The following is a 25,947-nucleotide window of genomic DNA, read 5'->3' as shown; positions in this document are numbered from 1 at the left end:
GGAAAAGAAAGTTTTGTCTGGGTATCTGATCTGTGCAGGATCAGACTGACCTCTTTGCTTGATGAGAAGATGCATAGGTGTAGGGATACATATGTGGCAGCGGACTGTTAATATATTTTGTACTGAATGTATGTATTTTCAGTTTCTGAGTCAGAAATACATCTGACAAAATCTCTAGGAAGTTGGTATAGTGTAGATCTTATAAATTTTTGGGTGGATGGAAAACCCAGGGGAGGGGAAGAGGTCCAGGTCTGAAATAGAAACTCCTATGGGAGGGTGAAAGGTGAACTTCTGCAGGATGCTTGTGAAGAAAAAGAAGAGCTCTCTTTTGGTAGGAGCTTCACCATACATTCTTTGTTATCAGGTTGATCCCAGTGAGAGAGAGAAAACTGTATGTCCCCCAAAAATATCAAGCAAATACTACTGATAATCTGATCATTTCATTCATGCATTTAATCAGCAGTAGATTTGAATACAAATGTTAAAATAAACTTTGTAAGTAAATGTTCAGTAAATGGCTTTAAAATAAATTTGTCTTTCAGTTACAAAATACAAAGATATTGGTCTGAAAGAGGTAGTACTGAATATCTGTAACAGTCTTCGAAGTCATAATCAACCATTGGTGTTTTGGAAATGGGCTGAGTGTCAATATGCTTGATCTTCTGTTAGTTTAAATGAGAAATAATTGCTAACAAAGGGGAATAATAAAAATTTTTGTTTGTTTAAGTCCATTTATTTATTTATTTATTTAAGTCCAACTCCTTTGTTCAATTTCATTAAAATTTAATCTATCTGTATTTAATCTCTTAAAAAGAAAAAAAAAAAAAGAAAAAAAAAATAGAGATGCACTGCATTAGAAATATTAAATTTGAAGTTTTCACTTGGAAAACTGTGAATCCCAAGTGGGTTCTGTCAGTTTGACCCTTACAGAGCAATAGTCTTCTGATTAGGACTGGATGCAGAAAATACATTTTAAATGATGTTTGACCTAACCTCCAAAATGCTACTAATTTGAAAAATATGAACAGTCTCTTAAGGTTTCTTCTGAGAATGACAGAAACCTAAGAAAGAACTTTCATCATCCTGGTGGTGGAATCTAATTTCAAGTTGAAAGTTATACACACTTGCTGCCATTTAACTCATCTTTTTCAGCTATTTGTATGCGCAGTTTAATAAATGTCAATACTCAATGAGTTTCTACACACTTAAAAATAAAAAAGCGCACTTTTTAAAAGCTTTTTTTATGTAAAAACAAGGTGAGAACAAAGATAAAACAGAAAGAGTGTTCAATGGTTATTGGAGAGGATAAAACATTGGCAGTCTTTGATGAGAAAGAAAAGAAATGCCAGTCATTGTGGATCTCAAATTTAAAGCAGCTGTAATTTAACTTTATTTTTCAGTCCCATCCTCAAAGCTCATCCTCCACCCTGTGTCTAGTTTAACTCCTTGCTTTCCTTTACTGCCGCTGTTCCTCATCGACAAGCAAAAAGGTTCTCAGCAAAACATTTTAAGTTTCTGTCAGGTTGAACACCACTCCATAGTGTCCAGTAACGTACTACACAGAAGTTGTAACTATATACAAAAGGAGCTCTACTGGCTCAGCATCTTCAAAGCTTCACTTGGGAAACAACCAACTAAAGGAAATGCCCCCAGACAGAGAACCAAATGCCACTGATATGTGAGGTATGGAGATGAGTGATTAGGGTAAAGAACCTTAGCAGAAAGAAATCATACACTTCAAGGGCACAGTTACATTGAAAATAAAGTAATGTTTAAAGCTCGGATTAAACAAATGTTATTTAGAAAGCCAACAACTGCTGTATTTAATTTCCTGATGATACCATCACAGACATCATTGTGCACTCTGTTGCACAGAGAGAGTCTATTTGGGGTGAAAAGCAGCCTGAAACATGCTGGAAAAAGTCTGAAACGTGCTGGGCAAATTCAGTGTCCAATCTGTTCATACAGGGGGATCAAGCTGTAAGGCCTGGATTCACTTGAGCTGAGGCACTTGTCTAAGGGTTCTGACCAAAGCGAATGAATGGATTTTGAGTTGTGCGTGATCAGCAGCTCTTCACCATAGCAGGGTAGAGGCCACAGGAGGAAATCAAACACTCATGGATGATCAAAACACGAAATCTGTTTTATTGTCTTGTTTTGGGCTACAGTGATCTATCTCAGGACTGCTTGACAGATATCCCAGCAGCCGTCTTTACAGTTTTTTTTCTTTGTGTGCCTCATTGTCCCTTTTCCTGTTTCTTTGCCTTCTCCATCTTTACCCACTCCCTAATTCTGGTCTCTGATTTGATACATCTGTACCTGAGGTTGGTATTTCAGCTGTACTTACAGGGGAACTGCTGGCCTTTCACAGTTATGCTCCTCAGGAGGTTTCCAATTCTCTCTCCCCTATAATTATCTGTGCCATTAGCCCATTTCTCATAGAATCCACTTTTAACTTTCTGTAATTCTTGTCAGAGTGTTATATTCAGAGATGCATTTGTAATCCCTCTTCTATTTGTTAAAGTCATATACTCCTCACGTGATTTCAGACATCTAAAATATAGTTTCCCGGGCTAAGCTAGAATCACAGAATCATAGAATGGTTTGTGTTGGAAGGAACCTTTAAAAGTCATCTAGTCCAACCCCCCTGCAATGAGCAGGGACATCTTCACCTACAGCAGGTTGCTCAGAGCCCCGTACAACCTGGCCTTGAATGTTTCCAGGGATGGGGCATCCACCTCCTCTCTGGGCAACTTGTTCCAGTGTTTCACCACACCCATCATAAAAATTTTCTTCCTAATATCTAGTCTGAATCTACCCTCTTTAAAACATTTTACCTTTTGTACTATCTCTACAGGCACTTTGAGCTATTGCTACAGGCCCTACTTCTAGAGTCCTTTGTCAAAAAGAAAACAAATAAATTCCTGAAAATGATAGCTAGGTTAGGCAGAATAAATATCCATGCAAAGGGGTTCATCTCCTTGCCTCTCTTTTTTTGAGAGAACCTGAAGGACTGATTTCTCTGGAACAGTAATCTTCCAAAGAAAGGCAGAAGAATGAGTACTTAGTGGATGAGGGTCTAGGTTACTACGGAAAGATTATAAGGAGAACTGGTGAACAAAACTTAGTAGTTTATTTTCCCCCCTTTTGTTTTAAAGAACTAAAGATAACTACTGAGGGCATCATTCTGAAAGACTCACAGTGAGTGCTACTTTCTGACTCAGATGTTCCTTTGCGGTCAACACAGTCAGTGAAGTTATCTCGCAGCTGTAGGTGAATGAAAGACCCTCTGAATTCCCAAGGAGGATTTTGAAGGCTAAGCTCCGTGTATTGAGGATAAGACTTGTACAGTCTGTCTACATATGGAATCTTTTTCAAGTACTTCAGTACTTTGTGTTTATATATTATGCACAAAATACTTCTAAAATGTTTACATATGCAATATTTATATTGTTAAACGCCTTCTTAGTTTTTACAAAAATGATTGTGTGAAGAATAAAAAATGTCTTCTAGCCAACAAGGTGGAAAAGTCATTCATTGCACGTCTCCAAAAGAGCATATCTGAACTAAAGTGTGCTACAACAAATGTATCATTCATAGGTAGAAATCTGACACATAAAGCAGTATAGAGTTGATATAACATATGGGACAGCCTTGCCTAGTATCTTTCTGAAGTTTTTCAAGGAAAAATACATCAGCAGAACTGAAATTATCGGTGCTATTTTATATGGGAATTTTCCCCTTAAACCTGATAATTACGACTCGAAAAAAGATGCTAAGTTAAAGAAGTCTTGAAAGTTTATCCACTGTAGCTTGCCCTTCTGACACGAGTGGTAGCTTTCTGCATCTGATTAACACCTAGAGGCATCTTTCTGTTCGATTTTCATCTCCCATCCATTGCCTCTCGATGGATTGCCCCATGTAGGTAGGTACAGATGTGTGACTGCTCCCAGCTACTGTCATCTCGTAGGGTTCCTTCAGATACCTCATTTTTGGTGTCTGTTTCTGTCATCACTTCTCAGGTGGAGTTATTTTACCTTAATTTAGCTTCAGTATTTTTCTTTCTGCTTTCTGTTGGTTTAGGAAGCAGTGACTTCAAAGGTAGTGACTCACCACATGGAAGTTCTCCACTGGGTCTTCTGTAGCCTGAACACAGCTGCTCTCTGACCAGTTCCTAACAACTCACACTTTTCCTTGGAGCTAACATTGAGTTCAGTTTATATCTATTGACATTAACAGTGCTACTAACCACTTATTACTGTTGGACATAAGAAGACATCTTATGTAATTACCTGTTTGTCATAGTTCCTACTCAATTCCCTTATTGTGTCCTTGAAACAATCAACAGTGTAAAAAATCTATGCCAATAATTATTTTTTTTCACTATTATTTCACTTTACTCTCCCTTTCAATAAACCTATTAACAAAGAATCTTGATACTCATATTACCACTTAGTATGTATACCTCATCAATCACTATATTCTGTGCTTTGCCATGGAAATGATTTCAACATTTTCTTTCCTGTCATAACCAATCTTCAAAATACAGCACATTTTCTCCCCCATCCAAAACTAGGAGAACACATTTTCTTAAAAAGTTAATCTGGGATGCTCTGGTGAAAAGCTTGTTAGAATCCAAATAAACAGTATCACTCTATTTCTTCTTGATTACCCCTATGCAGTTGAAGAGTGTGATGGTAACTCAGAAATCTTACAGTCAGGTATGGTATCTTGTAATAGGCTTGAAACACAAAGGTTGTTTCAATGGATATATTGACACAGTGATGACAAAAGGTAAAATACAGGTAATTTTGTAGATCAGTTTGTGGTAGGTTTTTATGACGAACAAATATATTAGAAGGATCTGAATAATTCACCTGAGCTTGGCATAATGACTATGTATTCTAAAATCAAGCTTGTTTTATATTACAAAAATATATCTATCTACATTTCTTTCTTGAAAACCCAGTGTGGCTAAGACAATATCTTAATGTTGGGTTTTTTTGCATTATAAACTGAAAAGAGCATTATTAGGACAAATATTACAATTATTTTTCTACATAGTGGCATCAGATCTGCTGTGTTCCTCATATTTGTTGGAGTGAATTTCATGTGGATTCTCCTTTTCTGGAACCTGCCATAAAAATCAGAGAAGAGTTCAGCTGATGAGATATAGACTTCCTTTGCCATTAATGGAGACTAAAGTACATTGAGAACGTCATTCTGTTTGTATATATTGTGTGTCTACTTACTAACATTGACCCAGCCTGACATAAACCACCAATTATGAATTCTGAGGGATGAATTCAGGGTTTTCTGAATAACTGGAAGGATTCAGATGAACTGCAATATAGAGCCATCTCTTCACTGAGCATAAAGGGAGCTTAGCAGGGCTATGTCAGATGTACTTGTTTCTCAGACCCACTGATTTTGTCTTCATCCATAAAACAATAGTCCCAGAAGCCCATCTTCTTCTGATAACCTCAGTGGTCAGATCATTCAACCAGGGAGCAAAAGAGCTTCTGCTCACCCTAGGGAGACTCAACCCACAAATCCTGAAGAAGTGCTCTAAATTTAATTCAGTATGAAATTCTAGATGACACTGGGAAAGCACCATTTTGCTAAAAATGCAAATATCATGTGTATCAACTACAAGAAGGAAGAGGATGCCTGCACAGCAAGCACTTAAAAGAGATAAAGAGTCACCACCAAGGTCTCAATTTGTTGGCTGTATTTCTGCTTTTTGTTCACGGTTCAGTGTAAATGCATGACTAGCTAGAAAGTCCAGAAAAGATCCTGAAGGTGGCTTTGATAAATTCACAGCCTGAGCAAAGCCACATTTCTGAAAGCTGTCTCGTGTGCAAACGACAAACCCCAGGAGAGCAGGACTGCAGTGTGCTGTACATCTTGCAATACAATATAAATAAAGGGAGGTGTTATCTTACCTCCCAATAAACAGAATCGTCAAAGCAATTCTGGTCAGATACTTGTCCCAAGAAGGGCAGCTTTAGAATACCACCTAGAGAAAAAAACAGCATCAGAGGTTAAAAAATGGACAAAATGCCCAAATAAGTGTCCCTCAGATGTGCTCTAGGGAGTCACCTAAGTTTTCTGACTCGTTTTCCTAGTCTACAGAAACGCGCAACCATCTTGGGACATCAGGTCACTTACAAGAGGTGATGCATGTTTCTTCATGTTGACATGAATGATCTTGGTTTTAGTTGCTCAGGTTTTTCCTAGATTTCAGCCTGGATTTTTCTATTTCAGCCTGAATTTTTGTTTGGGAAGTATCCACAGTCACATGGAAAATTGTGATACCTAAATGAATATGTCTTAATTTCAAACTAGCTTCTGTTCAGAATTTTTAGTGTCTCAATCTAGAGGACATAATCCAGAACAACATCTTACTATTTCTATATACACAACCCAGTATCTTTGAAGCATTCATTTAAGAAGATATATAGTTTTCATTTGAAGACAAAATTATTGGAAAACTGTTTTTCCACATATAAGTTTCTTCCAGTGTGTCATCATGCATTATTTCCATTTTTCATTTTGTATTATTCACATGAAATTGTTGATGCTTTGAAGTTCTCCATGGGTAAACCTCTAAATTCAGATATATTTCAGTTGCTGTATGCACCATACTGACCTGTCAACGCTCCACCCACCAGTGCAATACCGATTGTACTGCCCAGGGCAGCAGCCTGCATGCCAGGAGTAAAGAGGACACCTTTCCTGAAAAAGACAACAAACCATTGGCAAACAAAAAACCCGTCATACTTTGAGACTGCTGACTGGTCTTACAACATTGTACTTGCCATCTGTTGGACAAGATGCCTCACAGGAAGATGTCCTGCCATTGCTGTGTATGACAGAAATCATGATTTGGTTTTGGTTTTGGTTTAGACTACAGATGAAAACAAGTCCTTTGAAAAGTTTATTAGTATCTTGTAAGCCTTTAAAGAATGCTCTGTTTTGTCAAAAAGATCAACGTTTCATCTTCTTGGCGTCTTTAAGATATTAGAAATAGCCCATTTTGCCAATTTTCTTGGAAATCTTATGGTTACCAGCAGTGTAAATTGTAGAATCTTAATAAAGATTCTTAATTGTTTGAATGGTTCTGCGTGCTGGTTTTCTATGATGTTTTAAATTTGTTTATTTTTACTTGAGCTCTTAATTTGCAACAAGCCTGGCATATAAACAGTGTGTTAAAGGCAGAATAACAAGAAGGCTCATATTTAAACCAGAGCATGATGTCTGACATCAAATCAAAGATGCGTTTTCTGAAAAAAACACCCCATAATTTCATCCAAGGAAGGCAGAAAATTAGGGTAGACTTTCAAAAAGCAATAAATGCCTTTCTCTCTCCTCTTTATAACTCACCTATTTTCCTGTTTTATTGCAGTTACTACGATGCCAGCGATACCTCCCAGTATTCCAGGTAAACCATGTAAATTATGAACTCCACAAGTGTCTTGAATGTTCAGCTTGGATGCCAGAAAAGGCTAAAACGAGGGGAAATACAAAGTTTTATTGACTTTATAATCTTCCATCACCTCTAGAATGAAACGCAAAAGAAAATATTGCAGAAATTCAAGAAAGTCTAACTTATTTCATGTTTGCAAAGTTTAGCTGTAAAAGCTGCTATCTTTCCCTTCACGGTGAAATTGGTTATATGCAGAGAAAACCAAGTGTATACATATAATGGTACAAATGTCCAAGCTGCCATTGTATGGATTATGGTACAAAACAGCCCACTAATATTCCTAATCATTTCAGGCACTGCAGCAAGTGTTGAAAGAGGTGGCTAAGTAACACATACACGCCTGTTCTGTGTCTGCTAGTCAAGTATTTTCTTTCAGAAAGTTTCTCCATCGATCAGAAAAATGACAGTTTAAACAGCTTTAGTCAGAATATTTTGTTACTACATTTGGGATATGAAGCAATTCTATTTTATAATTCAAAAATAATTTTTGATTATAGATTGACTTAGAAATTTTTAAAGATGGCGATGTAATTAGTGTTATTTCACAGAAACATGGGCTTGAAGCAAAATTCTGGCAGGTCTTTGAACAGAAATCCCAACTTTAATGAACTCTTAGTTTTGTGATCCTTCTCTATTTTTAGCTAGGTGATGGCCTGAAGTTAGTGCATAAGCATATATCTGAATCAAATTGATTTAAAAATAACCGTTATCTAGAGCTTACTCTTTTATACCGTATCAGCTAGTTTCTAAACTCCCTTTCTAGCAAACAAAAAGAGCTCCAGTAAAGTCAATGAAGCAATAAATAAATGAGAGCAGAGGTGAGGCTCCAACACTCACAGTCAGAAAGTGGAACCCAAGCACAGAGATGATTCCAGCAATGCCCCCGATGCACATGGCAGCAAAAGGGTGGATGGACAGGTCAGCACAGGTACCCACTGCTACTCCTCCTGCCAGGGTGGCATTTTGAATGAGAACCTGCAAAGAGTACACAGAGGTGGAGAAGATATATGTGGAACAGAGACTTGTTTTAGGGCTGAGTGACTTTGGAAGGCTTCTTTGCATACAGAATTTTTTCTTTTCTTCAGGTGGGATTTTTCCAGTGAAAAATGAATAGAAATTTAAAACAGGGTTCTCTGTTACATGTTCAGGCTGTTGGTTCAAAGCTGGTCTAAGCCAGTTTGACTGAGGCCAGTTTAATGGAGTCCAACTTTTGCAAAGTTACTGAACTCATCTGACCCTTGAGAAGCCAGGCTGAGCCAGGGAGGACTGTCTCCTACAACTGCAGTAGATTCTGCAAGATCATTGATCTGTGCCAGCTCACGCAGGGCTTAGATAAACACTGCGACTGCTGGAAAGAGGTGGGTGAAAACAGGGCTGGGTTTTAGGCCAAGTAGATGAAGGGTTGACAGTCTGGCAGTCAACCCAGTTTGGCTTTGCCTGTTGTGCAGCTGCACTGTAAGATTACCAAGGAAGAGGTCATTGCCTTGAGAGAACTATTTTGGCTTTTGCAATACATTAACTGACGTAGGATCTTCTTTGAGAAGATCCGCATAAGACCCAAAAGCCCACCTGAATGTTGGACTAATGTCTCTCTAGTCCAGCAGGTTCTGTGGACAAGAGAGAACAAGGGAGCAGGACCACCTCTATAATGTCCAAGAGCTTTTCACTCTCCAGATGCAATGACCCCACTGAGGAACCACCACATATCTAAAGCAGGGTGGCTTCCCTCAGGGCCTAATCTTACATTATAGTTCTTAGAAGTATAATAGCTCTATTTTTGTCCACAATATGAGCAAAGGCTCCAGATAGCTCATGGGTATTGGGAATCTGCCCAATCATCCTTATTATAGGGAGGTTATTTGATTTAACAGAGGTTACAATGTGATTCTTACCATACTGAATTTGCCTCTTTGATCCACCAGGCTGGAGAGGGCAAATGTTACGACAGTACATGCAGCCAAGGAATAGTAAGTGTTGACAATCGCTTTAATCTGGTAAAATGGTTCAGATGCAATGGCAGAGTTAAAACTGGGCCAAAAAAGCCAAAGGAACAGGGTACCTGGATGAATATAAGTCAAAACAAAACAAAGGCTATTCAGTCACAAGGGATATTTCAACCTGAAAGATCCAACACAACAGAACGAGCTACAAGAAATGAAGATGATGATCAATAAGAAAGATGAAACAGCTAAAATGCTGGAAGAAATAATAGATTATGCAGAAGCTTTTGACACTGGCATGTGGGATTTTGACATATGGTCTCTGTCAAATCTTACTGGAAGACTTTAACACGTTTGGATTCCTTGTCATGCCCCACTCCCTGTCAGAGCTCCCCCCCATGTGAAAACCATACCGGAATACGAGACATTAGCAAGACAGTTCACATGCAAATCCTTTATCAACTGTTGATAGAACTGATAGTTTTAGCTGGTAAATTGATCTATGAATAGATCTCATGGATAGATGTATTGTTTCTAGCATTCATTAGCAGGAGAGACACAGCTCAGTACTTTTAATTATGGCCAATTTCTATGGAAATGATGCTCATAACAGAAAGATTAACAAATAGGGAGTCACCACTAATGCACAGTGAAAATGCATCTTTAATTTGATCTTTCTTTCTTTTTTTTTTTTTTTAACCAAGTAAAGACTGTAAAAGTATGTGTGTCACTGAAAGCATCCATGAATCAGACAAAAAACCCCATGCTTCTAGGAGTGTGCTTAAGAAAATGGATGCAGCGTAATAATGGTAATCATTAAAACAGAGGGGTGAAAGAAGGATGAACAACTGATTAGAACCATAATTATTTAACTTACCAATCATAGCAAACATGTCCGAATCATAGGTAGATTCTTCATTTTCATGTTTGTTTTTCAAACCAGGACGATACAAGACTAGTGTCACAGCCAGACCAAAGTAAGCTCCAAAAGCATGGATAGTCATTGAGGCTCCGACATCTGTGGCCTGTTATAGGGACCCGAAACAACGCCACAGATTTTATAGGCATAAAGATGAGGATTTGATGAAGGAGAAGTCTGGATGACTTTAATGGCTTATTTTCTATGGTAAAAACTAGAATCAAGAATATGTAAACTGAAAATATTACAAAGTGAAAACATTTGTTATAAGCAGAAAACACTTATTGCTAAGCAATACCTGAAGTATTTCTGTAACTAGATGTTCGTTACATGCAAAGATTGTGACCTCCAGAATTGTCATGATCAGCATCTGAGCAGGACTTGTTTTCCCCAGGACTGCTCCAAATGAAATCAAAGCAGTTGCTGTACTGAAGTCTGCATTTATTATGCTGGAGTCAAGAAAACAAATAAAACCAGAACAAAGCAAAACAAAAACACAGGGAAAAAAAAGAAAATCAGTTTAAAGAGATCTGAAATAAGGCTGTAATATCAAACCTGTCATATTATTAAAATGATGGAGCTTTAACTCTTCAGTTATCAATTATCAAGATAATCTTTGTGGATGAAAATTAAATCAGACCTTTCCAGATGGGTTTTCTAAAGATCTTGCCAGCTACTGAGGAAAAAGGGTGGGAAGACTGCCTCCTGCTTATATCATATATGTGCTTAGCTGGTTGAAATTATGGTGAAAAGTCAGATGAGATGTGTATTGCAGATGCGCAGGGATATTTCCACCTCTTGACTGTCATTTGAACTCCGAAGATGACCAGGAACCCTTAGATTTGGTCAGGTGGTTCATCTCATTTCAAAAGCCTTGCATGCCTTTCTAACACTGCATCACGTTTGCACTAGTTGTCAGGAAGGACCAGTGCTAACTGGTTATGGGGATTGGCAAAGATCAATAAAAACAAAAATTGGTCAAAAATTTGCAGCACAGAGGGGCACTAACTTATGGGTCTCCCTCTATAATTTCCTGTCTGTAAGCATTAAAGAGCTACTTATATTATTTCTGCTTGTTCCTCAGTAATGCGTGGATGCTGTTCCTTTCAAAATTGTCTACAAGTTGTCTCAGAAAATAGAATTGGAGATGTAGAAAACACTCTGAGACTTTGGTAGAAGAAGGACGGTTGAATGGGACAGGGATTAAAAATAACCGGAGACGTTGTTTATGGGGTACAAAACCTACTGTGCTATGGTTCTCATGCAAATCATTCCTTGAGAAGTAGGAGAAAACCCCGTGAACGGAGGGACACACTGAGACAGCCTTTCTCCTGTGACCCTATGTGTCATGGAAGGACAGATCCTTTCATGCCTGTTGGATGCAGAAGGTGCTGAGTTACTGCTGGAAATCCTCCAGCTTCCGCAGCTCCAGAGATTCTAAGCAGTCTCTCGATATGATCTATGGCCCACGTGTGACATAGCACCTCAAATTCCATCCTGCCCTTCGGTTTCCTTGGCACAGAGCACCAGGTGTTGCCCCTTTGGAAGTGAAGGGCAGATGGGTGTTGGGAGGTGGACAGGAAGGTTCAGAGTTTCAGTGAGTTTAGAAGTGTGACACCAGAGATGTAGTTTATGGCTTCTCCTGATGTCTTCAGGAATAGAAATGTCAGTTTTGGTAAATTCACATGTACCTTTTAATATTAACGTGAATTTTCTCTCCTTTCGAGTGCCAAAATCCTTGCATCAGGGTTCCCCACTGGAGACCAAAGGCAGCAATGAGCATGTTGATACCAACACTGCTGAATCCGTATTTCTTCAGAAAGGTCATCAGAAAGCCAAATCCAACAAATATCATTACATGGACATCCTGAAAGACTGAAGGGAAAACATGTCTGTGTAGTGACTATGAAGGATGGAAAACTGGGGAAAAAATGAGGATTTAATAGAGAAGAGTTCCAAACTAATGTCATCAATGTGATCCATCCTTCCCTACGTCATGACCAGTCCACTTGTTGAAGACTGAGGCTCTGGAAAATGCAACACCCAATTATTGATTTTATTCCTTGCTATATTGTTATGGAAAGAACCCTAGATCTCTATACTGGCAGATTTAATGTGTCTGGAACTGTTCTTCACATGTGAAGCTACCTGGAACATCACAGTTTTATGTCCTTACTGAAAAGTTCTCTCCCCCCTCAAATAAAGATCGTCACATCCACTGTGTTCTAGCTAACTCCAAAACTGTACGTGGGATTTGTCTGGTAGAGTGCTAGTTGGCCCAGCGCAAAGGTATGGTTGTGATCCTTAAAAATGACTGTACAAGAGATTGATTTCTTTACCTGTGTTGAATAACAAGGTATTAAACTAGTAAATTAATATCACTAATCAGCATATACTTAGCCCTCCTTCAAATATGTTTTTTAAAAATATTATTTTGTTAAAATATGGCTAATACTTTTTATGCGCTTTTTTTTGTTTTTAATTTCCTTTTTTAGGCTTTTTAATTCAAATTGAGTTTATCATCAGAACATAGATATTTTACACTTTATTTTGTTACGCTGATGCGATTGAGTGATTTAATGGAGTCTATGCCAAACAGCTTGAGTCCTGTAATTAAAGATTTTTATCTGATTTTTTTTGGTAAGAATCAGTCTAGAGAAATTATTTCTTTCCATTTCTATTTCAATGCCTCTTACACGTGAATATGTGGGGAAAACTTTGACCTGATTAATATAATTATTATGAAGTTACATTTCCCAGTTATATATTTTCAACATTCCTTATTTTTGCTATATGCATTACCATGTTTTGCCAAAAGAGGGCCCAGAAGTACAATAAGTTACTGGAGGTTCCTAATAAACTCAGTTACATTTGCACTGTCATATTGCAGGCCTGACCTAGCACTGAAACACATGCATTCATGCAGTAAGGTCATTTGGGCTGCACGCATCAGAGAAAGCGGTTTGTAGACATCCCCAACTCTTTTACTTCCTCTTTAGGCTGGACTTTTTCTCACTTATTTCCTGAGTGATAGGATTTTTGAGGCCCCTGCAGTCCTTTGGAAGTTTCCCGTTTTCATCCATGTTACTTAATTTCCAGAACTACTATCTGAACTCTTGTGTTGTGCTTACTGCTTACTTTAAAAGATACACCAGTTAACAAAACTTCCCCATTTGGACTTCTGCTTTTGATATACTTGCATATTTTGTATTGCAATGCTGCGTAAAAATAAGTCTTGCTTAGACAGAGGTCAACGTATTCCCTTTCTTCAGAGGACCTGGCAAGATGGAGAAGATCTGGGTGGGGACCATGCAAATCATGCTAATAGGATGTTCCTGAGCCTACCAGCAGCAAAGTCTTTAGCATCTTTGTGGATGCAGAACACAAAACACAGCTTAGTTTGTTCATATTCCTATGTCAGAGGGAGTCAACAGGGGGTGTTTAGGCAAAGGATATTAAAACACAAGGTGATTTGATGGGTACATCTGTCTGTGCAGTCCCCCAGCTTGCAGCAGCCTGTGCCTCAGGAACACAAAGCTGTATCTTCACACCTAACCCGACCGGTGGTGGACTGCATAGCTAGAGCAACTCTCCTTCAAATGTCTTGGAAATCATGTAGCAGTGGTTAGTGCCGGTAGGACTGAGAGTGGATAGCCTTCCCAGCGTTCCTCTAACACCAACCTGATGGTTTTTTTTTTTTTTTTTTTTTTTTTTTTTTTTTTTTGACTGGGACAAAAATATGCTGGCAGGTCACATGAGAAGGCTCTTTTCAAATAAGGGAAGGAGTAACCCAAGATCTCTTTCTCTCTTTTTGGAGGATAAGTGGAAACTGGATGCTGAACAAGCCTTTTTATTCCCTTTAAAAAATAATTTTCTAGGAGTGATCATTCACCCAGTAAACTGTGGGACCAGCACCTGTACATGTGAGAAGTGGCCCATGTTATTTGTCTAGCTCTTATAAAACTATTTTATAAAAAGCTTGTTGATGTTATAAAAAAAAACCCCAAAAAACAACACCGAAAACCAAACCAGAGCTAGAGGGCAAATCCATAAAAGCTGCACAGCAGCATCTACAAACGTAACTGTTGTTTTACAAGATGAAAAGGGAAACTTATTCAATAAATATATTTAATAAACACTTAGCATGACAAGTCAAAGTGATGTATGACTTCAACAATTTTCAGTTTATATCTCACTTGAGTTTCATGCACAAAATGAAGGGTACATTTGAAAATTACCTACGTCTCCTCTTTTTATTATTTAATTAGCCTATATCATGGACTTTGCAATAAAGATTTAGTTTTGCCCATTTGGGGTAGTCAGCTCCAGGGAAGAAATTTTTTCCGGTCTCCCAGAGGAAATTATGTTTTTTTAGCATTGAGTGTACTACTTGCTCTTATTTGCAATCTTCTGGTTAAATCATTGCAGACAAAGCAAGTAAATCGATCTCATCAAAACAGTCCCATTCATGTATAGAACAACTCAATAAATCATGTCTAGATTAGTAGAAGGTGCTTTATTGCTTAAGTAACCTCACTACATGTGAGCAAAAGAACAGGGTTAAAAAGCACTTTAATGACTTTAATTCTCAGTGTCCACCAATAAGACTTCTGCATGCTCACGTCCCTTCTGAAAGTCGCTTTTAGAAATCTTACCCCCGCCCCAAAGACTAGAAGCAATTCTGTTTGAAACAAGCAGCTGGTTGACATTTAATCCTGGCTCATCCTGAGGGCTATCCAGGATTCATATAAATGTTTTAAAGCTGTCTGGATTTATTTACACAAGAGATTAAAAGTCCTGGTTAAATCTAGGTTAATTCATGGATGTTGAGGACAAACTTCAACAAGTCTAGCTTATGACTTGTGCTTTAACTACTTTTTACACATCCTTTTAAAGAAAAGTAGCTCTGGAATGGTTTCAAATGATGGAGAAAGCAGCATGATTTAAAAGAGACTATTTCAGTAACTTACTGCGTTTAACAAAACATAGTACTTCTATTCTGTGAGACAGGAACATAAAGATCAGGAAAAATATTCTAGCATATCCTGAACAAAACCACTGCTTGTGATTCTGTAAGGCTGCCCAGGACCAACATATTAATTCCACTACAAGATCTCCACATGGTGGCCAGTCTCAGCACAAAGATGCTTGTGTCATCTAGGTTTGTACTAAAACAGTGATTTTGCTTTGGCTAAAGGACTAACCCATAGAACAAGAGGGGAACAGAAGCTTTCCTAAACCACGAGTTATGGATCAATCACAGGACATTACATACAGGATACCAGTACTAAAGAAATCCTCGAGGACTGCTTGACAAGCCATCACGTGCCCTTGACCCCCCATTCTAGTGACATGGCACACCTGAAGTTGTCCATCTGTACATGCCTGTACTTGCATCCACTAGAAATAAATATAATGCAAAACAGTGCTTTGGGAATAATCTCAGCTCAGCACTCCTGAGTGCAAACCTATGGTGATCCTCAATTATTATTTTCATCTTTCCTCAGTCCAAAAATACCGAAAGGGGTTGGATTCGTGGTGCCGAGGTGTTTAAGGCATATAAAATCAGCCCTTGCACTGAAGTTCTGAGAATATAAATTGGTCCCGGGATGAAAAAAACTAAATCTATGAGGTACAGATGGGTTAACACCCCTGGGATAGCATGGGAAGCAGTTTGAACCCATCATCTTGTGAACTCTGAGGAAATTCTGGCTCAGGATATGTCCTAACATACGTATCCAACCACAGTATTAACTTTCTGCCAGGTCCTCAGGCAGACTGTGCTCTTGTGTGCACTTCGTAGGCAGGGAAGTTTGAAAGGAAGAGGGCCTAAAAGTGAATGAACAGGTATGAGGAAATCCTGCCTTTATTCCACTTCTGTATTGTGAATGAGATCCATCAACTCTTAGGTCAGCATCTAAAAGTCCAACATTACGCCGGCAATGTTTACTTAGTTTATGTCTCTACTGGTAAACTGAACAGCCTGGCCAAAAGGCAAATGGCACAGGCTGACTCACATTGGCAAGAGCTACATGCTCTTCTCTCCCAAAATGCTGTTCCCACCTGTACTGCTTATTGAGAGTAGGCCCTTACCTATGCTGTGCCTAAAGCCATACCTAGGAGGAGGTCAAGGTGCTGGTTTGCATGAGCCAAAACCAAGCCAGAAGCTTGCTAGCTGTTCAATAGTGTGGACAGCTAGGGGACAGTGTGCAGGTATAGCATAGTCATACACTGCCTGTGCAGGAAGGCATGGGAGACAGCAGGCAACATCTCTCACATATTTTAGACACTGATATTAGTGAAGAAATAACTACAGGTGACCCCCAACCAGACAGATTACATTTAAAGACCTATATTGTATTGTTGGCGTCTAGTGAGACGAATCCTTTTCTTTGTGATGTTGATGAGGCTCCTGCCCTCTCTCTGATGCCCTTTTAAAATGGAGATATTAAATTTAAAGAACCAGGGCTCCACACAGAGCTGGAAGAGGGTTTTGTTAAGTGCAAGAACAGCCTATGCCAGGAGCTCCCCAGAGAACACAGTACCCATGGTCATGCATGTGGCACAGGCAATCTCCATCCAGAAGACTTGAGATTTACTATGAAATGCATCACTGTACTTACTTTAAGGGGCCACTGAAGACTATTCAATTACTGACATAAGCACGAGGATCCCATGAACCTTTCTTTATTTTCCTTGATAAGGGAACTCCAAGAAAATGCAGGTTACTTTAGAACCAGAGACAGCAGGTATGATATTCAAACTGGACAAGGTAATTACCTCTGTTCTTGCAGGGCAAACATTGCTTAATCTGAGTCTGAAGGACCCATGTCCTAGACAGCACCCTTCTGGCTTATACAAAGATGCCCAAAACACTATTGTTCTGTGTCTGTGTCTGTTGTTTTGGCGTAGAGTCAGAGAAGAGGTAGATGGAGAGGTGTTTTAGGCAAAAGCTATGTTAATAAAATAATGTAGTGACAGGGTATAATATCTGTGCTACCAAATTATTAGTGTGGTCCCTCACAATGTTTTTGCCTAGGCCAACTATCACCTCCTGGGTAACAGTGGACCGAGAGTCATTCCCAATATACCATCTAGATAAGGCCACCTCATTTAGGAACTGGGATAGCTCAACATCATGCACATGGCCAAATTGTGTCTTAGAAAGAGAACAGGCTCCGGCATAGTCTAAGTTACTATCTCTTGGGGATACTGCTGCAACTTGGTGGAGTTAACCCAAATGTCAGTAATTAGCCCCTGCTGTTCATCAGCTGACTGTGGCAGGTGCACCCACACTGACTTACATCTGGAGCTGAGTAATGCCATGCATTCACCCTTCTCTCAACCGCGTGATGCTCTGTCTGAGAATACACAACGAAAGGCTGTGAGGGAGTGAAGTGACCCCGAGACCATATTCCCCTGTAACAGTCACTGAAAGGCCAGTTGGAATGAGAAAAAAGAAGGATACATTCAAAATTACATGGGTACTACATACAGGAAAGGAGTTCTGTGCTGTTATTATCATTATTAAGAGGACTGCGGTCAGGACTACAGGTCATTAAGACATCAGAGCCAAGAAAATGAACAACAAACCCTCAATACCGCCAACAAGACATAGGCTGCTCCTCCGCAGACTTATTTTTCTATTTACTTACAATAGTCTGATCTTTCCAGGAGGAGGAGGAAGAGGGAGGGAGAAGTCAGAAACTCAGGTCAAAAGCTTTCTCCCTGAACTTCATCAAGCATTTACAGAACAACATATCAACAGAAACGTTTGCAGGCTGAACTGTAACTGTCTACAGCTAAGCCACTGCTCTGAAAGATAGGAGGGGGTTATCCACCTTGTGACAAAGACTATTGCCCTTCGTGGAGTCCAATTTCTGCAAACGTATTCTGTAACGGTGATGAATACGCTGGCCAATTTCCATGTTCTCATAAGACAACCCTTTGAGACTCGGATTATAATAATTAAATGTTCCAGTCATTATTTGATACAGTAATCAAGACAGAAGGTCTGGCAAGAAGCACTACCATCCATCTCCGGAAAATGCTAGAATTGTTCAAAGCAATTCATATTTCTCTGAGTTTTAACCTGCTATGCAAACACTAGAACTATTTTCAGGACTCTTCTCTCCCAGAACAGCTAACTTCTCAGCAGTTAGGCACTTTCAGAATTTTATATGTGCTGAACTTGAGTTTGTCTTTGAAGCCTGCTGCTTTCACACCTCAGAAAAAGTTTGTTTGCCCCAAAGCATGCTTTTCTTTTCTAGCTATACCAGTAGGTCTCATAAGTTATTCAGAAATCTTGCTTTGGATTATTTTAAAGAAATTCTAGCGTCTGTAAGTCTTATACAGCAACACTTACATGGGTATAAAGTTCGAGAGTCATCGCTGTTGTCATATTCCACAAATATCCCAAACAATACAATGGTGATCACTTCCAGAAGAAGAGCCACGATCGAGAACGAGAACCTCATGTTGGTGTCAAGGGCTGAAGGCATCTCAGGAGAGCAGGAGGCTGTCAGAAACTGATAAAGAATGTTTGCCTTCGGCAGAGCTGCCTAATTCAGTGGATCTGGGTGACAGGCGAACACATTGTCACACCCACTGTGGGAGGGAAACAGTATGGGTTAATATAGTGATTTATATTTCACAGGCTATTTCTGTGCACGAAATGCTGGCGTACACTTTTACAATTTGTAATGCAAACCAGTTCATTTAGCACAGATACGCTTCTCACTGTCTTATACATGTTTTGGAAAGGAAATAGGCTAAAAGTAAATCTCACAGAGACTGGTTTGCCGCACATAGTAAGGAACACAGTGACAGTCAGTTGTGTTTCCTGTAGACAAGAATTTCTTCAAGTTGTAGCTTTCAGTTTTCATCTTATATGAAACATGGATAATCTCCTGTCTCTTCATATAGGAGATGATAAGCAAAGAGAAACTTTCAGCAGGCAGAAGTACTTGTTCCTATTTCACAGCGAATGAAGTACTCAGAGCACAAGTTCTCATTGTGAACTCTTATTTAAGGAGAAAATAATTATGCTTCTTCATAAAAAAACCAGTATTCCTAGTTGTTAAAAAATAAAGCTTCAGACTATTAAAAGAGGAGTTTCAAGAAACAGCTCATTTATTTTCTTTCATGATCGCTTTTTGCATTTCCCCGTAGTTCAGACAATGAAAATAGGTCTCAGATCAAATCTCTTAAATGGTTTAAAAAAACTCAGGTTGTAAACTTTCTCATGAATGAAGGAGGAAATTAACTCCCACAGATTACTGTTGGATGATCGCTTGTTCTTGAGACTCGCATTTCCTGTCAAAATTTGTTTTGACTCTTAAAAGTCTTGTGGAGAAAATATTTTATTGATGTGATATTAACTTGACCTCTGTTAATCCAGTATTCAGAAGATAGCCCAAAATCGTAGGGTAGGAGCCTTTATTTAATGAAAAATGGTATCTGTTTAAAAAGGGATGATATTACAGTGGCAGACTAATTGGGCATGAAGTATTAGAGCTAGGATACAGCAATAAAATGCTGCATCAGTCCTTGGGTATAGAAATCAGCATAATCTATAGATGCTGGGAGGTGATGCTACACCGGGCTGCTACTGTTGAGACTACTGTTGGAGAAGTGAGACTACTGTTGGAGAATGGCTCACATGTTATAATTTAAAGAACTCAGCTTTTTTTGGGTACATTGATACTGGTGGACCAGGCAGTGCTATGGCCTTTTCTCTGGTGCCGAGGACAATTTACATATTTGTCAACCTTTAGCTTGCCAAGCAGGGGGGCTGACACCAGGCACCTTTTAAGAATGGTGCCCTATTCACCGTAACTCCTGGACTAAGTCTGTTTGACACTGCTGTTGTGGGAGGATAAAAGCCCTGGCACTGTTCAGTTTTCTATTACAAAGGTAGGATTAGACCATTGTCCAAAGTAAGATTAAATTTATTTTAGCTTTTTCTCCTTGAAAATGGGTCTATGGATTTGGAATGAAAATCAAATTATTTAACAAGAGGAACATAACAGTCTGTCACAGACTCAAACTTGAAAGTGGCAAACCTAAAATAAACATATACATATCTTTTCTTTGTAGCAACTGTATTTCATTTGAACAGCTCAAAGAGAGGAAGCAGAGCTTTGTTAAAAAAACTATTGTTCATCCTTGCTGTACCACAGGATAAGACAGACGGCGATGTTTGATTGTAAGGACCTGTGAGCTCCTTCACTTGTGCAGGAAGTGATTAAAAAGAGCAAAATCACGAGTAAAGTTCATTGTTTTTCACCCACAGCTCAGCCATGAATATCTTGTGTTATTCATCACACAATGTTTTCCCTAGCGAATATTCCACATAACATATATGCAATCCTGACATTAAGCCCTTTCAGAGGTGCAGAAAAGGCTCCTTTTTGAAATCTTATTGGGGAAAATACCTTTCAATAAATGTTTAAATTTTAAAATGGGTCAAGTCAAGTTCATTCAATGAGGACTTTCTCTGAGATTATTACTTTATATCTTAAATTGCACGCAGGCACATAAACATAGACGCACAGGCACACAATATGTATTGAAAGAGTATTCATGCCTATCTTAGTCACTTTAGTATTGCCTTTGTAGTTAATGTGAAATTATGTACACCTCAAGGAAATTATTAGTCTTAATTCTCTTATACAGTTCTCTTAGGAAAAGGTGCATAATACTTCAGAGATTCTCATTTCCCTTCATTGATTATAATGCAAGCCTTTGGTGAGTAGTTCAGATTTCAGCATCCAAACTCCATTAATTTGTCTCAGGATGAGGCTTTTCACCCAAGATTTTCAAGAGCTTGTCAAATGTGCTTGTTTGATCTGCTGTAATTCTTGTGGCCTGTGCAGTGCACGAGATGGGGATCTGTTACCTGAGAGTACAAACAAAATCTGTGCTCCAGCACGTATGTGCCAGAAAGCTGATGCACCAGCATAGCTGGAATACACAGTCCTTAAGAATTACACTCAGCAAAGCTCACTTTGCTTCAGCAGACTGCCCAATGCCTAGCGTTCCCTCCTCCTTTTTCCCTTTTTTTTTTTTTTTTTTTTTTTTTTAACAGAAAGAGCAACTTAGCTATTTTCCTGGTGAGGTGAACTAATATCCAGCATCCACAGACAAATGGCTTTTATAAACCTACAGGTGATTTACATGGAAACAGGGACTTGGAAGAAATTATATTTCAGTATTTATGTACTCCAATATTTGTTCATCTAAATAAATTAAACATTCCTCTCTCACCATTAGCGAGGCCTAATATGTCATCATTTAACTTCAGATATTACCAACATTAAGCAAAAGGGATTGACAACACTAGCTGCCAGGAGGAAGAAGATGCTTTATCCAGAAGGTGGAGCTGCGCTGCTTTGCTTGCTGGAGTTTCTGGGAAAATCCAGTTTGGCCTGACTCCCTGCCTCACTTTTTGCCCATTGAGATGGACTTTGGCTTGTATCACGTTTGGGTCTGGAAACAGCAGGTCGTTTAGACATTCTCCTCAAACCTCTCCAAGGGAAGAAAGGTAAAAAGCCACAACGTGAGCCTGAAGCAGCAGCGACTAGGAGAAGAGTTTCAGCTTTCCTCTGCAAAATCTTGGATTGCTCTTTGTGACTGTGACAAGATGCTGCTCTACCCTGAGCCCTCAAAATGACAGTTTTAAACTCCTTGTGGCTCATCGAAACCTGCTGAGAATTTCAGAAGACAGGACAAAGGCACGTTTGCAGCATGCAGACTCCCCTGTCTGCCAGATCTGCTGCGCGCAGGGCAGGTTTCTCAAGGAAAAGTGAAATGAAATCAGGGGAAACATTACGCATTGACAGGGATCCTTAAACGCTGTCCTCTTTATACACAGCTCAAAGCAGAAACAGTTTAATTTTTCTAGAGAAAAAGAAATTATTCCCACCCTTTTATGTAATTTATGCATGAATGAAGTTCCCTATTAAATGGAAAAGCTTTTACAGATGGCTTTGGGCTCGATCATACCACCTGTGGAGAGTACAACATGTTTATCCTGCTAAATCATGAAAACAAGGTCTTGATCCCGCAGCCCTGCATCACAGTGGAAACTTTGTGCATAGTAGAAAGTCAGTAGGTCCTGTGTTTTGGCCTGATATATTTACCAGCTGAAGCAACTGCCATGTCAATGGCTGTCTGTCATTCCCCTCTTTGTTCCTGATTGTCTTGTTTCTGACAAAAAAGCTTGCCAGGTGATGGGGAGCAGCCACTTGCAACATCTCATTTCAAAGGCCAGCAGCCTTTACATGCCCCATGCAACTGCTGCGTAGGGCAATCAAAAATGCACACATCTTGAGCTGCCAGTCTTTAGTGTCTAGGAAACTCCCTTGTGTCTCCTTGTTAGCTTCAGCCCAATCATGATGGCTATAAATACAATGGGAGGAGTGGTGTTCTTTGGTATATATTGTTGCACACCTGGGTCTACTAATGAATTTGGAGTATTTGTCTTTTAAATGGCCGTTGAGTTTTTCATCCTACTTTTCCATCTGATGGAGAAACACGGTGGTGGTATGTAAACAAATGTGAAAGTTATGGCAGACTTTCAAGTCTCCAGACAAATAAAAATAGGAGATAAAGGGGTAGCTTGAGTAGTATCCTTACCTAAAGCATGAGAAAGAAGCTGCATTTAATAATCTAGGAGTGGCATTCACCTGACCAGACATACACTATACATTTCTGTATCTGATCTAAGCAGTAATGCTTCCCTTTTAAGTCAGAATAGAGAAATAAAAACTTCCAAGAGCAATTCTTTACATCTTAAAGGAAGAGACCTAAACCAGGCTAAATAGGCCAGGTGAATGCAAGGACCTGGCACTCTGCATTTCTAGTCATGTTTGTTGGCTGACACAGGCTCAAATCAGCTTCAGGATGCCTCCTAGAAAAGACCCCATGTGGTCTGCTGAAGAGACTGATGCTATTGAAAACTCCGAGTTCAGTTCATCGAAATCTGAGCTATGAATATCCCCCAGACAATGATGTGGATTTATGGAGCACGATCTGGGTGCAAGTCAATCTTTAAGCTACTTCTTGGTGTGTGCTCTTAATGCGAACATAGCTACAGAGACCAGAAATGTAGGGTAAGGTGCAGCTAGCCTGCACGCCGTGACAGAAATATTTCTTAGATGTCCTGAACTTTGAGCTGGAGAAGTTTTTTTTGAGAACACTGACATTTATCCCATTTCTGTGGTGTCACGGTAGAAGAGTTTTTTCATTAAACATTAACACTTTGAGTCAGCAGACAGCTACCTTGCTTCAAGTTGAAAGCTCAGCCAGGTAGACACAGTTTGTCCACGCAGCCCTTAAATATCTTCCTTCACCTTGAAGAGGGAAGTAACAATAAATGTGTTTTCTGACTCTGCACGGCAACAGTAAGATTGTCTTGACCTGATACATGTCACCCCCACAAGCCTCTTACATGTTTTCTTACAAATGTGGGGAAAATAAGGTCACTAGTGCACCACTAAAAATTTATTACAGGGCACACTAAGATGTCCATCAGAAGAGGGAGGAAACACTGTGGACAAATAGCAATCACAGCTTAATAGATAGAGGATGGTTTAGTTTAATTTGTTATTACAGGGTCTATTGCTGAGATATTATTTTTATGTTTGATTTTTCCATTTGAAATCACACAGACTTCTCTATGGAAGGCCTTGCTCGATTACTATACAATGCTTTACCTTTCTCTAGTACACAGAGAATTGATAAAGACTAGAAGGAATTACTCAGTTTTTTTGTTCTCCTCTCTTAAATAAAAATAGGCCAGAGAATTACACCCAGTTAAATTGTGTTTGGCTAAAGCATACCTTGCTGAAGAGGAGCATGGTGGGCTTAAAAACTTCACCCTTTCATGTTCTGTTTTTTATTGCGTGAGCGTTGGAAAGAAGGAATAAAATTCAGAAGCAGCTTTTAGTTGAGGTGTATCCCGAAGTTGCAGGAAAGCTGTTTACAAGAGATAACGGGGTTCGTTCTCCCTTACTCAAGGGCCAGTTTGTACTGCTCTTGTGATAAAGAAGGGACTACTGCAGGGACTGCAGGGAAGACGGATGCTTCACATGTGCCTTAAAGCTCTACCTATTATTCTGAGAAATCAATAATAGTATAAATGAGACGAATGCTTTAAGTTTCGGATGCTACTTGCAAAAGATGTTAGTGATAACTCATGTATGTCTCCTGTCCTTTCTTATATGTTTCTCTTGCTTCCCTTCAGTCCTCTGTCCTTAATTAAATGCCTCTGGGCATCTGAGGTGGCTCTCACAGAGATGCTGTTCCTGCCAGTGTGAAGTACCTTACTTAAGTCTTGCTCTTAAAGCAAGCAGGTAATTAACCTTCTGAAAAAGCACAAGGAGATGGCTTCAGACATGGCAATGTATCATCTCAGTTGTCCTTCCTTACTGAGGACAGTCTCTAGGTTTTAAAATCCAGTTTGGAGCTCTGGATACGCCTGTATTTTTGTTCACTGTTTACACTTTTCCAGAAGGGCACTTGTCAGGGAAATTGAGAAGTCTTCTGTTCCTCACTGACCTTTCATGATACAGCTTTCCTTAGCGACATCAGCAAATGCAAGTGCACGTCAATCCGAGCCATCCCCAAGTTTCTCTTGGGCTGCAGATACTCTGCAACATCACTTGATTTAAGGTTTGTTGCCTTCAATGTGTTAGTGTCACATTCACGTTAATCAGAGCAAAAATTTTCCAAATCATAGGAAAATATTTCAATGGAAACAGAAATTTTTATTCTACCAAAGCAAAGGCTCTGGTAGAAGCTCAGTAGTGGGCATGCTGTTAAAAAAGAAAACTGGAAAGGCGCACTTAAAAATAATTCTTTTTCCATGTTGTTTACAGGGTTTCTTAGCTGTGCTAGCTATGGAGTTATTGGCATCATGGAGCTGAGATAAAATTTAAGTGGACTTTCAGCTCTGGGTAAAAGTTCTGATTATCTGTAGCACGTTGATTTCCCTTAAAATCTTCACACTTTCCAGCAAGTAATAAGAATATTTTCTACCGATTCTTTTCTTCCCCAACAATTTCATTTACACGGTGTTTTGTTTGTTTCTTCTCCTTGCTTCCCTTGTTTCCAAAGGCCACATTGTAGAAAGTATTTTCTAGACATATACAAGCTATTTTTCCAGGCTTATGCGCCGATCACAGGTACCATTTTAACAATTTAAACGATCAACTTAGGTGCCTCAGTTTGCACATGGGTGGGGATCTGTTTCCCTGTGAGGAATAAGAGAAAAAAAAAAAAAAAAAAGGTGCTTTTAAGCAATAGTGACTCTAGAGAGCTATGATATTGGGTGATGCAAGTGCAATGGTGTGTATTCATCTCTTTGCCTTGTCTGTGATCAGTTGATTTACGCACCCTGTCTTGTGGCCCAGGGACTTTTGTTCCTCATATCACGTTTTTTACCAGTTTACTGTGTTTCTGAGTTTTAAGGTGTCTGTTCCACTGCCTATAATTGTTGTGTATGATTTCTATTTTCCTGTTTGCTGAAAACTAGATAAACCCCTTTCCGCTTTATAAATCTTTTTTTTTTTTTTTTTTTTTTTTTTTTTTTTTTT

At 39.1% G+C, this 25,947-nt stretch overlaps 1 protein-coding gene across 1 annotated transcript; it reads right to left on the bottom strand.

The window, feature by feature from the left end:
• Positions 1–2,754: 2,754 nt before the first annotated feature.
• Positions 2,755–18,883, bottom strand: RHAG (Rh associated glycoprotein). The gene is made up of 10 exons (XM_026846223.1): positions 18,714–18,883; positions 12,040–12,223; positions 10,647–10,797; positions 10,307–10,454; positions 9,382–9,548; positions 8,327–8,464; positions 7,387–7,508; positions 6,653–6,738; positions 5,946–6,019; positions 2,755–5,134 (listed from the first exon to the last, which is right to left on the bottom strand). Exons 1-10 carry the CDS (start codon positions 18,847–18,849, stop codon positions 5,057–5,059), a joined length of 1,284 nt encoding a protein of 427 aa, XP_026702024.1. The 5' UTR covers positions 18,850–18,883; the 3' UTR covers positions 2,755–5,056.
• Positions 18,884–25,947: the final 7,064 nt, after the last annotated feature.

This window comes from Athene cunicularia (genome assembly GCF_003259725.1).
Source record: "Athene cunicularia isolate RWA chromosome 3 unlocalized genomic scaffold, athCun1 chr3_part1, whole genome shotgun sequence".
NCBI classification, from domain to species: Eukaryota; Metazoa; Chordata; class Aves; order Strigiformes; family Strigidae; genus Athene; species Athene cunicularia.
This window is presented reverse-complemented; position numbering and strand designations above follow the sequence as displayed.

What these genes read in the sequence shown, in the direction of transcription:
- RHAG (XM_026846223.1), bottom strand. Translation starts at nt 18,849, where the DNA reads ATGCCTTCAGCCCTTGACACCAACATGAGGTTCTCGTTCTCGATCGTG. An exon ending in TTGGGTTCCACTTTCTGACT is followed by an intron (nt 7,509 to 8,326) that starts GTGAGTGTTGGA and finishes CCCTCGTTTTAG; the next exon opens with CCTTTTCTGGCATCCAAGCT. An exon ending in GCAATAAAACAGGAAAATAG is followed by an intron (nt 6,739 to 7,386) that starts GTGAGTTATAAA and finishes TGTCTTTTTCAG; the next exon opens with GAAAGGTGTCCTCTTTACTC.